Source organism: Anas acuta, chromosome 17 (assembly GCF_963932015.1).
Source record: "Anas acuta chromosome 17, bAnaAcu1.1, whole genome shotgun sequence".
Lineage (NCBI taxonomy): Eukaryota > Metazoa > Chordata > Aves > Anseriformes > Anatidae > Anas > Anas acuta.
In genome coordinates this window covers 7,860,342-7,874,966 of record NC_088995.1, presented here as the reverse complement: position 1 = coordinate 7,874,966, position 14,625 = coordinate 7,860,342, and the positions used below count along the sequence as shown (strand labels likewise).

Sequence of the window (14,625 nt, the reverse complement as noted above, 5' to 3'; positions counted from 1 at the left end):
ACTGTTCTGGTTCGCTGCAGCTGCAGCTGGACCTCAGTGGCTGAGACCAGAGAAGTCCAGCACTGAACAGTCGTGGTGCGGTCCCAACGTCTTCCCTTTCTTGCAGCAGCCAGGCCTGCAGCACCTGCTGCAGCAGAAGAGAGAAAAAGTCTTGTGTAAATAATCTCACTTGCCCCTCCACGGCCATGCAAACAAGCCTTCCAGTGGTACAGGTAACAAGCAAGCCAGAGGAGTGTCTCATGGCTAGAAGCCTTCCATAATTTACAACACAGCTGAAATCACTGCTTGGCTGTTTCTGGTAATTGTTGGGTCTGCGAGACCAGCGAGGAGAAATGTGAAGCTTTGCCCCAACGTGCCATTGCCCTCTAGTGCCCAGCAGAGGTATTTGTGTTACGGGGCTCTCTGCACAAGCAGACACCCCCTGCAGCTCGAAGTGGTGTAACTGGTGTGGGCAGGCCAGGGTGGTTTATGCCTCGAGCTCGTGGGACTGGAAGAAACTACTCTACCTGAACTCACCTTTGAACTAAAAAAACAAAGTGTAGAGTAGAGGTGCTTTAAAAAAATCAGGTTTTATTTGTCTTCTGTGTTCTCTTTTATGTAATATAATTGTGCTGGTTTTTGGCCTTTTTTTTAATTTGCCATACAAATGACACCCCAGGAACATAACCATTTACATCTAGTGTACGCATTGGTTGGACAAGGGTGTGGGCCACACAGGTTTTAGTCTTAATCCTGGCCCTCTTTCCTGATTTTAGAGCTTCTTGTTTGACTGTTTCATTGTCTAAAAGTTGTTTTTTTTTTTTTTTTGGCCAAGGATAAGTGGTTGAGGATATGTGCTACTGCAAAAACTTCCTGGTAAGGTTTCCTGTATCACCTGCGCATTTCCTAGTTGTTGCCCAAAATACATTATAGACTAAAGGCTGTTACTGCCACTTCGTGCACTTTCTTTCCTGTTAGATGTAGTAAAAGCAGTTTGGGGGACATTTATTCTCAGTGTCTCAGCTACTGCAGCTTTTCTATCCTTTGCTTTTACAGCTACATCCATGATGTCCTGAGCAAACAGAGTGGGGGCTGCGTTGTGCAAGATGGGTTTTCATTTTCCTTACCTTTGTTTTTTCATCCACACGCAGCATCACAGCGTGTGTCAGAGCCCTTTGTGTGCAGGCAGTACCTGTGGCCTCCCCTCTAGCTCCGCTGCTGCTGGCAGTGGGGATCCGTGCGCTGCTGCTGCTGCTGCACTTCTTGGTATGGCCTGCGCTGCACAGGGAGCCCACCACAGAGCAGCCCACACCTGAAATTCCTGACTCCAGCAGCCAAGGCAGCATAACCTGCAGCTTGGGACAGCACAGGGGGCACATCCCCATGCCTCAAACCTTGGCACTGGGTATCACATAGTGCTCGTGACAAAGCCTCACAAAGGAAGCCGCAGGGACGTGCACAAGAAGGCAGCTGACTTTACTGCACAGCAGAGTCACTCGCTGTGCTACCACAGAAAAATGCTCTGCTAGTAAAAGGCCTGTGCTCACCTACACCCACAGGGTGCCTCCTCCCTCCTGCACTCAGGCCATTGCTTACAAACCTACATAGAGCCGTCCATGCACCATACTTTGTCCGAAGAAGAATCAGCACATTTCAAAAAGAAGGGCAGTTAATCACTGGTGAGGAAAACTTCCCGTCATTGTCCTCGTTCACAAGACTGGATCGCTGTTGTGCACCGCTAGGAGGCACTTTGGGGCACCGTGGTGCTCTGAGGTTCTTCAGCCACGGTAAGCCTTCAGCAGCTGACCTGCTATCACCAGTCTTTGGATCTCACTGGTCCCCTCGTAGATCTCAGTGATACGAGCATCGCGGTAGTGACGTTCTGCTGGCATCTCTGTCACATAACCCATCCCACCCAAGATCTGGATGGCCTGAAACGAAGGTAGCAGGTTACAAAGGCAGCAGGTCAGTCCCAGGACTTTGTTCTCCACAGCCGCCATAAAAAGAGTTAATCCTACCGCGTGCGTACCTGGAGGGGGCACACAGGGGAATTACAATTGCCGAGTAAACAGGATTAGAGCTGGTTGTAACAGCAATACCGACATCCCAGGCAGCAAACGAACTACTTCAGGGGTATTTGTTAGTTCTTCCATGGTCAACCCATTTTTTTTTTTAATATTTTTTTTAAGTTATATTCTATCAAAGATTGAATTCCACCCCCCCCACCCCCCTTGCCCTAAGAACTTTCCTCAGCTTGCTGTGTGAAACGGGGAAGTACCACAACCCAGCTTCCAGCATGCTGTGTAGTTACCTGATGAGCGATGCTTGTTGCAGCCTCTGATGCCGCCAGCTTGGCCATTGCCGCTTCCTTTGGGGAAGGAAAACATCACTGAGGATGCAGCGATTGCAAAGAAGGAACGCCTCATTTGCACATTGAACCCACTTGCTGGTGGTTAAACACCAGCAGCAGGGGCTGGACACAAGCTGAGCGCAGCACTGCTGTACGTCACAGGGGTTTCTTGCCTCCTGCCTGTGCCCAGAGCTGTCGCTGCTAGACAGACAGAAGCGTGTCAATACCTTCGTGAAGGGCTTCCCGTTGTCTTTCAGCATCGCAGCTCTCCAGGTCAGCAAGCGCGCCCCCTCCAAGGCCACAGCCATATCTGCTAGCTTAAACTGCAACGACAAACACTGCCTTTGGCCGAGGTGGCTGCCTCTGACTGCATGAGCACATACACCCGAGTGTCCCACCTCTGAGGCCAATACCGCTGGAAAAGGAGCGGCTCCACCCTAAGAGTCTAACTGTTTGAAAACATAAACAATTACCTCGCATGCCCCAGTCAGTGCTGAGTGCACGCTGTGCCCCTGGAGCCAAGTCCCAGTGCCCACGTGCACCTTTTTGCCAACCCCAGCAACGTGTGCACCTGACGGGGCAGGCGAGCGTGTACCTGGATGGCCTGCAGCTTGGTGATGGGCGACCCAAACGCCGTCCTCTTCTCAGCATAATCCACGGCACAGTCCAGGGCTGCCTGCGCTATTCCCAGCGCCTGGGAGGCGATGCCGATCCGGCCTGCGTCCAGAGTTTGCTGAGCAAGACAAAGTATGCGTTAAATCAGGTTGTAACTGATCAAATGGTACACACTGACACACGCACATATGCACAGAGACACACAGACAGACACACGCACACAGACATGCGCATGCGCCCTGTCTAATTTCATCCACCTTTAGAGATGATCCAGGGCATACCCTGTGTACTCAGGACAGCTCTCCTTGGCCAAAGTGTTTAGGGAAAATGCAAGGTTTTCCCTTAATCTACAGATACAAAATGGGAGGCTAGAACATTGGGAGATTGAAAAAAAATTAAAATAAATAAATAAATAAAACCATCCCTGCTCATACCATGCCTCAGCATCATCCCTCAATCAGAGAACTGCCACGCTGGGTCTATGAAAAAAGCGCTGTCAAAGCTCTGTGGTGAATTCACCAAGCTCTGTGACCGCAGTCTCATGTGCTGCCCAGAAGGGGCTCTGCATTAACACTACAGCTCACACTGGCAGCTCTCACCAACGTTATCCTAAGTCTGAAAATGGATTTGGAAATGGCCAAATGGGGAACTACTGCGTCACACGGCCACAGCTGCAGCGCTGAGCTGCCTCTTACCATGGCGATTTTGAAGCCCATTCCCAGCTGCCCCAGCAGGTTGGCTTTGGGTATCCGACAGTCCTCGAAGATCAGGTTGGCCGTGGAAGAGGCGCGGATGCCCAGCTTGTCTTCCTTCTTCCCCAGCGACAGCCCCGGGGTTGGCATGGGAACGAGGAACGCGCTAATGCCCTGCAACAGGAGTCAGACTCCTAGGAATGGTGACGACTTCCCACCCACCTGGGTGCCAGCAGGCTTCCTGCAGATGCTTTTCACAGGAGCCGTGTGACCAGAAAGAAGGGGAGGGCTGAGGTAGAACAATAAAGCCTGCACACATCAGCCCTGCTCTGCAACGCCTGCACAGCTTGAAATACCCTGCATGGTCCCCCCAGAACTCCTTCAGAGCGGTGCTCCTGTCACTTCCTTTACTCCCACTCCTTTTTCCAACTGACTCGCGGAACACACCTTGTGCTTCAGGGCTTTATCTGTAGTAGCAAACACCACAGCAGCCGAGGCGTCCCAGGCGTTGGTGATCCAGGCCTTGGTGCCGTTCAGGACCCACTCGTCACCATCCAGGCGTGCCACTGTGGTTGCCGCTCCCGCGTCGCTGCCATTTCCTGTGCAAGGCAGCACAAAAACCATTCAGGTGGTCAGCTCGTGGCGCCACCTGGAACTGCGTGGTGTCACCATTGTCACCACTGTCCCTCCCACAGTGTCTCCACACAGGAAGGGGAAAAGTCAGTGGCAGAGCTGCCATCTCCAGGGCTCTGCTGGCACAGGAGGGATGAAACTTTTCAGCACGGGCCACATGGTGCCACGCGTACCTTGGGCGCTGAGACTTCATTTAAATGAAGCGCTATAACCCAGCTGTCTGCAAACTGTTAGTTTGACAGACCTGAAGTCCATTCTAAACCCGACTAAGGAAAACAGGTTACCCTGTGCCCTTTGCAACTGAACGGGAACAGTCACATCACCTGGCTCACTGAGAGCAAAACATCCGATTTTCTCCCCGCTGGTGAAGGGAGCGATCCACTGGTGCTTCTGTTCCTCAGAACCAAACTTGAGAATTGGCCCTAAATACAGAGACTTTGAGAACGGAGAGCTGAGTTAGTGCCTGCTGAAGGCACAAGCAACCCACAAACCCCCAAATACCTCAGTGCTCCCCAGAACACCAGAACCCGCCCCGGGAACAGCTCCCATTTCTCCCGTACGCCCCTCTCCTACCACCACCCTGGTGCAGGGCTCGGTTCAGGCCTGTCCCCCCCGGCGCAGCCCCGAGGCACTTACGTTGTTGACGCTGACGATGACGCCCGTGGACGCGCAGCCCCTGCTGATCTCCTCCACCGCGATGGAATAGGCCAGGTAGTCCAGGCCTGCGCCTTTGTACTCCTCCGGCACATCCATAGCCAGCAGCCCCAACTCCCCCATCTTCTTCACCTGCACAGGAAATGGAGCAGTAGGGCACTCTGCTCCCCCAGCGTCCCAGCACACACATCGTGCAGACACACGGTGATACAGGACAGCTCATGGCAGTGCTGCACACAGGTGAGGATGTGCCTGACTCCTGGTGAAATGGGAATGTGGCTGAGCAAACTGGTGACCCCAGTAGCTTTGACGAGAGCTGTACATGGTCACTGCTGGCTGGGATGAGCTCCTGCTCAAAGGAGGGAGCCCTCTGAAGGAGAGACAGGCAGCTACACCCTCACCAGAACTTTCTCAGCCTCCCACCGTTTTCCCCTCACACTGCCCCTGCGGGTTGGAAGCCCTGCATGGGAAATCTAGCTGATAAAAATGTCAGAACTTTACCTTCCAGTCTGCTGTGCTTCAGCCTAGGACCGCACAAGGAAAGAATTTTACAGAATGAATGACCCACAGAACACCGCAAGGAAGCAATTTTTCATTCCCGTTAGAGCCAGGTTTTGCTTTCCTGAGAATTTAATGGCTGGTCACGTTCCAAATTATTCCAACCTTCAAATTATTCCCCACCTTCCTCAGCTGGACCCCAGCTTAACTCAGAGCACTGCCTTGCTCTACATCTCTTATTAATACCTGGCAATATACAAGGGAAAAAACAAGCTGTCCTCTACTTTTATATTTAAAATGCAATATAACAAATTTAGTCCAAGCTTTTGGTGTTGCAGGAGCAAGTGTATTACCAGGCTCTGCTTGCTTTAATACAACCTGTAAATTTTAACATTTTTCCGTCCTGTACAGACACCCAAAACACTCGCCCTTCTCTTCAAATCCAGAGGATGAATGAAGGACAGCAGCTAGTTCTACGCATATTGCTTTACATTAATAAATACTGTTTACAATTTGAGTTTTCCCCTACATATTCATGTGAAAATATTCAACAATCAAATGTAAAAATCTTGGGTAAGACCGGTGAAGTAAGATGGAAGTTGTTTCTTCCTTAGAACAGGTGTGCCTTTCCTGGCTATCTTCCTTACTCCTGAACAGGAAGGAGGAATGTAATAGAGGGAACAGAATAAAAGGAATATAACAAAACTTGCATGCCTCTGACACTGCTTGCTTGGAGCCTTTTGGCTAATGGTGGAACTGTTTATTTTTCTTGTGCTTAGTACTGCACCCCAATGACCCCGGGGCACCAGCCTGCTCCCCACGGCACAGACTCGCTGCAGTGATTTGCACGAGGCCTGAGCAGCAGCTCCGCTTCCTCACAGCCCTGGGGGTGACCAGCAGCTGCCTCCCGACCTTCACACAGCCAGAACCGCGCCCAGCTCTGCTGGGGCTCCTCGCTACAACCCACGTTCTGGTTATGCACGTGCAATAACAGCGTCTCAATGCCTTGAGAAGTCAGCGCTGTTACAGCCCCCGGGGCAGTCACTCAGGGAACTGCGAGAGCCCGGAGGGTCCCCGAGCGCCCAGCACGGACACGGGGGTGGCGCTGCCGATCCCGCCCGCGCTGCCCGGCACGCACCTGCTGCGCGGGGAAGCGGTGCTCCCTGTCCAGCTGGGCCGCCAGCGGCATCAGCTCCTTCTCGGCGAAGTCGCGGCAGGTCTGGCGCAGCATCAGGTGCGTCTGCGGCAGCTCCGCGCTCTGGTACACGGTGTGCAGCCGCGCTGCGGGCGGGGCGGGCGTCAGGACGGCGGCCCCGGGGTCACCCCGACACGGACCGGCCCCGGGCGGCGCCGCAGGGCCCGGGCCCGACCCCCCCCGAGTGCCGAAGGGCCCCGACCCCACCCCGCGGTCCCGGTGCCCTCCCCCCCACCCCCTCCCCGCCCCCGCCCTCACCCCGGGGGGCGCCGCGGGACAGCGCCAGGGCCAGGGGCAGGGCCCGGGACAGCGCCGCAGCCATGGCCGCCGCCGTGCCTCAGGGCAGCGCGCACCGCGCATGCGCCACGTGCCCGGGGCGGGGCCGGCTCCGAGAGAGGCCCCGCCCCCCCCCCCCGCAGGGCCCCGCCCCCCGCGGGCAGCACCGCGCACCCGCAGGGCCCCGAGCCGGGCGCTCAGCGCCCCCCGGGCAGCACCGCCGCGACACCGCCACCTCCCGCAGCCACCTCTAGCTCGAAACCACTTTATTCGTCCCCAGCCCCCAGGCAAGCAGGTAAACGGCCTCCAGCACGGAGGGCAGGCTGCTGCCGCTGCTCCCCAGCAGCGAGGAGCCTCGGAAATCCCCAGGAGAGCGCGCAGAGGAAGGGCGGGTCCCAGAGGAAGCAGGGACAGGGACAGCAGCGCCCAGCCCGGGACCAGGGACGCCTTCCTTCAGGAGCTGTGACATGTACATGTGTTCCTCAGTCAGTCCCCAAACAGCTGTCCAGGAAGTTTGCTGGCATGAGTCCAAAGCACTCGCCTCAGAAGTGTGAAAAAGAGGTAAAAGAGGTCCTGGTCCTAAGAGGACAAACACTGGCAAGGTTTAGGATGTGTGGGTTTGGTCCCTTTGTTAGAGCACAGCACGATCCCAGCCCTCTGCTTCCAGCTCGGCACAAGGGACCCGTGAAGCTGCCTGTGCAGGTCCCTGTCCCCGTGCTCAAGCTCCATCTGCCACTGAAGCATTTCCCCCGCCGTCAGTGCCCGGCTGGGGCCGTTCACCTGCCAAGGGGGAGATGCCCACAGAATCCCTTCCTGGCTCACTGGCGTGAGCAGCTTTGCTCCATCGTTACAGCATCAGAGCGCACGGAACCGAAGGAAGCTGCTGTTAGAGCTGTTAGATCACTTCACCAAGGACATCACCCCGCCTCAGGGATGAGCGCAGAAGTCCCTGACCTTTTGGGTTACAATCAACTTTTTCAGTGCTGGGTTGCCCTCTTGTAGGGCCTTATTTCTGCAGCATGCTTTTTGGGCAAAGACCTTCTGATCTGGCAAAGCAAGCACCCAGCTAGAAACTGAGGGATGCCAGCGCTGCCTGCAAGCCTCCTGGCTTACCTCCAGCTTTCCTTCCCTTATTGCTGAGTAGATGATACATTCACCAGTGGGAAAGCTGCTGCCTCGGTGCTTTTTTCTCATCACGGCTGAGGTAATGACTGCTTAAGACAGGAATCAGCTTTCCTCCAAGCACCCACGCTGTACCAGCAGGGTGCTCAGGCTGGCCCGTGGCACTTCGCAAGGCAGCGGCCAGATGGCAGCCGCGGCCCGAGCAACGCTCCCGGCCCCGCAGAGCCGCCCGCAGCCTCCCGCAGCTCGCACCGGTCGGCGTTTGCCTCTGCAGTGCCTGCTGCTGCTCGCTCCGGTCTGCCTTCCCCTAAGTATCTTTACTCGGGGACACGGAAAGCAGGCAGGAAACGTCACACCCATAAGAAAAGCAGTTTGCTTCATACAGAAAACGAGATAAAAGGAACGTTGAAAGGCACCTGGATTTATACTACATAAAAATTCAGCTCAATACGCTAAAACGCCCTGGGAACAGCTAACGGCCTCCTCTGACCCTACCTGAGCAGCTCTGAATGCTTCGGGGTGGAAAGCACACCTCTGGGCAGCTCTGCCTTGTCACAAACATTATTCCAGCAGAACAAAAATTTCCCATCTCAACAGCGTGACATGAGGCCGCCCAAACAGCTGCTGCAGGAGGCACCTCGAGCTCCACCTGTACTAACCCTGAAATAACTAACCAAGATCCCCTCGGTGCCTTTGGAGATGCTGGAGGGGAGCGATGGCAGCACAACTGTTCTTCGTCTTTCAGCCACGCAGACCTCGCCCCTCCACATTCCCAAGGCATTTGTTGTGGTTGCTCATGATTAATGCTCCACCCAGAACAGATCATTTGTTGTGGTTAATCGTAATTAAAAATCCTTCCCAAGAGCTGGAGATTCTTTCGTGACTGCCACCCCACATACTCTCACTGCTTACGCTGCTGCTCGCTGATCCTCTACGCCAAGGCTCCCATCATTAATCTGTGAGGGAAAGGCAGCGGCTTCCTAGTGCTGTCTACGCACGAACAGGCTGTGATGCCCGCCCCAATTAATCCTGCTCACACACAACCTATGCAAATCAGCCTTAACACAGCAGGTATCCGACTGCATCTGCCAAGGGGTTAGGTTTCAGCTATCCCAGGGAACGAGTGGGACTAACACCAGCAAGTGTCTCTAGCCCAGGCACAGTTTAACTCCCCCACACAGCAGGCAGGGCTGACCAGCCCAGCAGAACCGCCAGACTTGAACCAGAAAGCAAGCAGAGAAGGGTTCTGCTCACTGGGGTTCTGCTCGGTCAGGAGCTGGGCACCAGCGCAGCTGCTGGGAAGGCAGAGCTCTCTGCTACTTCCTATTGCCAGATCCCAAACGCTGCTGTGAAGACACCCTCTGGTCTGGCAGTCGCTAACTCAGCAGGAGACTTCCTCAAATATAAATAAGCAGCCAAGTAGGCAAAGCAGTGATGGGAACTCTGACAATTACAAAGAGAATGCCAGTTCTCACGTTTTGGTCATTAAGGATCCCCCTCTGTAACACTGAATAATTTGACCTGGGGTTTTTAGCTGCTGGTACCTCAGCTGAAACAAAGCAAACAGTAACAGCACCATCCCTCCTTCCAGCACCTCCGACATTCAGGTTTAAAAGGTTTTAAAGTATCCAGAGATTGAAGCCTAGGAAGCTTTGCTTCCTAAGTGATTTTCCCCATTCTCCCTTTCTCCTCTAAGCCCCACTAAACCGACACCTCCCCTGCACCCCATCTAGACTGACAATGTGCCATTGGTCCAAAACCAATACATTCTGTAGCAAGAGCTAAAAAACCTACACAAGGGGAATCAAGAGAAATGATAAATATACCGAGATTAAATTCAGCTCTAAGGTTGACCCTTGAGCTCCAAAATTCAGCAATTTGCTTGCAAAAGCTCAGACAGAAATGCGGTCAGACTGACTCAACGACCAAACTGGATAAAGCCTCTTTTTCCCCCCATTTCTTCTCCCTAGTGACATCTCTGGCAAAATACAGATCGAGCCATTCCCAGGGGGCTGCTCAGACCCCTGGAGATAGAAAGAAGATTCCTGCATCACTCAGAAGCTGAATTAGTCTCTTATTTTATCTTTCCCACTGGAGAATATCGGGATGCACCCTAAAAAGCAACCTCAGCCATGCTACAAACTAAACCACTATGCACGGAAGAGATGATCTATCCAAGTGAAGAAGAGATCTGCTCTTCAGGTGTCAGTGGTACCCGAAGGGGGCAAATTGTCCTGCTAAGAAATAGCTTACCCGAATAATCTGACCTCTTGAAAGAGGGTAGTCACCCAATAGGTGAAACATCAGAAGCACTAAAAGTGCAACCTAAGCTATAAAAACTGTAACAGCAATAGTTTTCTAACAGTGCCTCTGATCCATAACCTAACCAGGGTACCAGAAGGTATCCAGAAATGGAGAATGACAGAGGCTGGATATGTCAAGAATGGTGGATAGTGAAGCATTGCAGGGAGAGTTCCTTTACTTTTGGGAGCTGTCTTCGTTGCTTCGTGTGTTCACCCTCACGCAAGGAAAAAAGGTTTGACAAGAAGTCTTGTTGCATGAGACGACAACTCCAGTCTGGTCCTGGACATCTGGAATGGTAACGGCAGCACGGCATCCACGGACACACACGGTTACTGTCCTCCGTTGTACGCGTAATCGGCCTTGTTGTGCATTATCAACTTGTTGTCCACAAAGTAAAAGCTGTCTGAGCGGGTCTCGTATGGATTTTCAACCATCAGGCGGACTGTGAAAGAGAAAGCTCAATTACATTCCACAGCCTGCCACACTCCGGTGGGCAGCACGAAGTCAGAATAAAAAGGGCCCTGCTGCTCTGCTGGATTTACCAGGCTGATGCTCTGCCCTACCCAAGGAAGAGAAGCAAACCACTCTGCTGGGCACGCTTCAAAGGCTCCGGCCTGCCCTTCCTATTCACAGGACAAGCACTGCCAAAAGCAAACAAACAGGGGTGGAGTAATCTCTCACAAGGCATGGAAACTGTCAGAGCCTCCGCTAAGGCAAGCAGCAATCATCGTCTGTAGGCAGAGAGGCTGCAATCTGCAAATAAAAGCAAGGGGCTGCACTCCCCACATGTACACAGAGGAGGTGCAAACACTGCGCCTCCTTCCGCAGCCACAGAAGGGCCCACGCCACACGCCCCTGCTCTATCCACCCCCTGAGGTCAAACATACCCCGCACAATGTGTATTTGCAGAGATTTGGGCGGCTCAAAAACACACCTCTCAGAGAAAAGCCAGATCTGTTCCAAAGCTGGAGGCTCAAGCTGTAACAAGCAAGCGCTAAAAACAGCCGTGTGACTACTGGGAGAACCCTTCTTCAAGGCTTTCCTACCTTCTGGACTATTCTGTTAGGCATTAGGCACAGAAGCCCTGTAACTGACCAGTTCTTGCAGCCTGTGACTTGACAGTACAGGTTGTCTTGTGCTTTCATTCCAAATGTGGAGAATTCGCAGCACAAATGTGTGACTCAGGATTAAACACAGCCTAAATGAGGAACGTGTATCTACCTATCCCTGTCCCTTCATCCCAGTCACAACTCTTTGCACAAGCAGAGGGAAAACAAGAGGGAAAAAATGAGCATATATGCATACAAAAACAAAACAGCTCAGGACGGAGAGGGAGGTACTTACTAAGGTCTTCTGAGAGCTGAGGGAATTCATAGATGTGTTCGCATGTGTTCCTGCTACTGGGGATGCAGAAGCCAAAATCAAAGTCAAAGTTCTTCAGCAAGCGATCTCGGAAGTAATGTCTCTCAATCATTCGAAAGTTTGACACCGGCTTTTCTCCCACTGTAAATTCCACTCTGTAAGGCAAAAGTAGGAAAAAAAACAGCTAAGAGAACCTTCCTCTCTTCCTACTGAGAAGAACAGAGCCTTTGACCCAAGACTACACAAGAATCCAACAGATTGTTCCAGAAAGAGATGCTTAGATATTCTAAGTGCAAGAAGGGTTCTCTCTAGCCTTTGACTCTAGTTACAAACCGCCAGAGACACTGTATAAACATCTCATTCTTCCCTCTATGAACTCTTACTCACGTTGCACCGACAGTCCGAAGACGAAGAAACGCTGGGGTGAACTGGTAACGAACAAAGCGGCCTGCACTAGCGTCAAGTTCACTGTTGTCATCTTCATCCTCATCATCTTGCTCTAGAAAACGCACCAGCTCAGAGTTACTCCGCCAACAGCATGCATGTAAAGTAATACCGGCTAGCAGGAATATCAGGACAGCCTTGCTAGTACTTAGGCATTGAACGTGAAGGTATTTAAGAAACGGTTTGAGACTCACACTAGCATTAAGAACTACAGAGAAGATCTGATAAGACAGCTGGCTCAGCCTTGGTGGTTCCGGAGCTAAAACCGCCCTCAATCTCACAGGATATCCCCCCTAGTAATTGCCAAAACACATGTAAGAAACTCTGTGCCCTGCCCAGCCAACAAGGGAAGATTCGCAGCTGATAATATTTCCCCCATCACACTACTATCACATTTTTATGGTAAAACTAGGAAACTCCACAGCAGAGGAAAACTCAGTGTTGAGGTAAAGCAAAGGGATTTAGACACCAGGGATACTGAAAGCCCTTTCTGCTTAGCATGAGCCCTGCACTGCAGCTTCTCAGTTCCCTGAGTCCCTCTAGCCCCTTTGTGATGTTAGGATAACACACCTGAAGCAGAAGGCTTTGCAATTTCAAACAGCACTGTTCCAGTCTCGAGGTCCCGGATCTTGAACCTGGTGAAGTCGATGTTGTAAATGTTGTCCTCGGGTTTGCATAAATAATCTAGAAGAAAAAGAAAACACAGAATAGCCTTTCAAATGATCTCTGAGTAACTAGTAAAGGGATGTGTTTTCCTTTTTTTTTTTCTTTTTAACTAGCCTCTTAAGATACATACAGCAAATTGCTTTTCAGAAGCTTCAGGCAAGCAGGACAAAACTGAGGCTAGAAGAAACAAAAGCGCGCTAGGTGCCAGGGAGCAGAGCAAGAAAGGAATCCGGAGAGAAAGGCAGAGAGCGGCATCCCAGAACAAAACCAACAAAAAAACCCCACACAACTTTCTGAAAGTTGTAAGAGAGCCACGGGCAACGCAGCCCCGGCACCCCCGGTCCCCAGACAGCAGCGGCACCGAGCCTGAGGGGCACGGAGCAGCATGAGGGGGCCCAGAGCGCTGCCCCTCAGCCCCTCACAGCCTCTCAGAGCCCCTCAGCCCCCTCCGCCCTCACTCACTCTCCGTCACCCGGCACAGCCCCAGGACGTGCTCGGGCCGGACGGTTTCCAGCGCCAGCAGCTCGGATTCAGTCCACGGCGCCCCCGGCCGCGTCGCCGAGTCCCCCGAGCCTCGGCGGCCCCGCAGGCGGCTGAGGGCTCCCCCGGTGCCCGGCGGCGGCTTCTTCTCCGGCCCCGCCGCCGCCGCCGCCCTCGCTTTGGAGCCGCTCATCGCCCCGCCGCCGCCGCCAAGATGGCCGCCGCCGCCCGCGGTAGCTATGGGAGCGGCGGGCGGCGCTGCGCGGGTCAGAGGGCGCGGGCGCTGCCTGGCAACGCCGAGGGGGCGTGAAGCTAAGCAGGGCCCGCCGCGTGCGCGGCCCGGAGGGGAGACCGAGAGGGGCTGTGTGTAACCCCCGCCTCGCCGCCGTTTGGTACCGTGTACCCGCCCCAGGCAGTCCCGGCCCCGGCCCCGGTGCCCCGGTCCCGGTTCCCCACCTGCTGGGCGGCCTCGGCTCGGTACGGCCCGGCTCGGGGTGCCTGCCCCTGTGCTGGGAGCCCCTTCATCCCGGGGCTGCACACAGCAACTGAATGGCAGTGGGGCATGCCTCACGGAAAAGCCTGGAGTTACCTAGGGAAATAAAAATTATCTGGGGAAATAAAACCCAACCGAGTGGGAAAATAAAGCCACCGAGCAGGCAGCACGGCCCCGGTTCCCTGGCACAAGGCCAGCAGCACCACAAGCCGGCCCCCACAAAGCGGCTCCCAGGCCTCGCCGTGAGGGAAGCCACGGCTCGTTAATTGAATCAGGGCCCGAATCCCGCAGGGCTGCGGGTTAATTACAGGGAACAGGAGGCCTCTGTCCTCCGGGGAGCCCTGCTCCTTCTAGGAAGCGGCAGCACGCACTGTGCTGTGCCGAGGCTGCGGGGACACTGAGCCCACAGAGCCCAATGCTGAATGTGTGTGGGGTGACTGGAAACAGGCTTAGAGCAGCGGGTACTGACGGCTGCTGCTGCTGCCCATAAGCAGCTATTGCCAACAAAGTGCTCTTTCTGTGTCAGTGCTCCCAAATCCTCCTGGCTGAGGTGGGTTTGGTCCCTCCCAGCCACCAGCAGCGCCTCAGAAAAGGCACAGGATGGGAGAGCTGTGAGAGCATGGTGCCAACGTCCCTCGTGCCTCAGAGCAGCTGGGATCAGGCACCCAGGGCAGGAACGTGCCACGTTCCCTCTGCTCCACCCACAGCCCCTTCCGACTGCCATCACCTCAAGCCAAGGCAGCTCAGAGGCAGATGGCATCTCTGGCACTCCTGAGGCGAACAAGGGGCGAGGAGGGCAGCAGCAGTGCTGTCAGGAGGATGTTGTGCAGCGCAGGTCGTGCTCCATCGCCCCAGGCAGGCG

At 54.0% G+C, this 14,625-nt stretch overlaps 2 protein-coding genes across 2 annotated transcripts; both read right to left on the bottom strand.

The window, feature by feature from the left end:
* Positions 1–550: 550 nt before the first annotated feature.
* Positions 551–7,026, bottom strand: ACADS (acyl-CoA dehydrogenase short chain). Its single transcript, XM_068654483.1, has 10 exons — positions 6,875–7,026; positions 6,560–6,702; positions 4,906–5,055; positions 4,593–4,704; positions 4,084–4,235; positions 3,640–3,810; positions 2,925–3,062; positions 2,557–2,652; positions 2,291–2,347; positions 551–1,910 (listed from the first exon to the last, which is right to left on the bottom strand). Exons 1-10 carry the CDS (start codon positions 6,936–6,938, stop codon positions 1,758–1,760), a joined length of 1,236 nt encoding a protein of 411 aa, XP_068510584.1. The 5' UTR covers positions 6,939–7,026; the 3' UTR covers positions 551–1,757.
* Positions 7,027–8,419: 1,393 nt separating this feature from the next.
* UNC119B (unc-119 lipid binding chaperone B) lies at positions 8,420–13,514 on the bottom strand. Its single transcript, XM_068654489.1, has 5 exons — positions 13,253–13,514; positions 12,695–12,808; positions 12,068–12,179; positions 11,663–11,835; positions 8,420–10,760 (listed from the first exon to the last, which is right to left on the bottom strand). The coding sequence occupies exons 1-5, from the start codon at positions 13,461–13,463 to the stop codon at positions 10,648–10,650; spliced, it is 723 nt and encodes a 240-aa protein (XP_068510590.1). The 5' UTR covers positions 13,464–13,514; the 3' UTR covers positions 8,420–10,647.
* Between the last annotated feature and the right edge of the window lie 1,111 nt (positions 13,515–14,625).

Bases quoted from the DNA above. Each gene is read 5' to 3' on its own strand.
- ACADS (XM_068654483.1), bottom strand. From the start codon at position 6,938: ATGGCTGCGGCGCTGTCCCGGGCCCTGCCCCTGGCCCTGGCGCTGTCC. The intron at 6,703-6,874 runs GTGAGGGCGGGG...CCCCGCCCGCAG, and splicing joins GTCCCGCGGCGCCCCCCGGG to CGCGGCTGCACACCGTGTAC. The intron at 2,348-2,556 runs GTATTGACACGC...CCTTCCCCAAAG, and splicing joins ACGGGAAGCCCTTCACGAAG to GAAGCGGCAATGGCCAAGCT.
- UNC119B (XM_068654489.1), bottom strand. From the start codon at position 13,463: ATGAGCGGCTCCAAAGCGAGGGCGGCGGCGGCGGCGGGGCCGGAGAAG. The intron at 12,809-13,252 runs GTGAGTGAGGGC...TTTTTCTTCTAG, and splicing joins GCTGTGCCGGGTGACGGAGA to ATTATTTATGCAAACCCGAG. The intron at 11,836-12,067 runs GTGAGTAAGAGT...TTTGCCTTACAG, and splicing joins CTTCGGACTGTCGGTGCAAC to AGTGGAATTTACAGTGGGAG.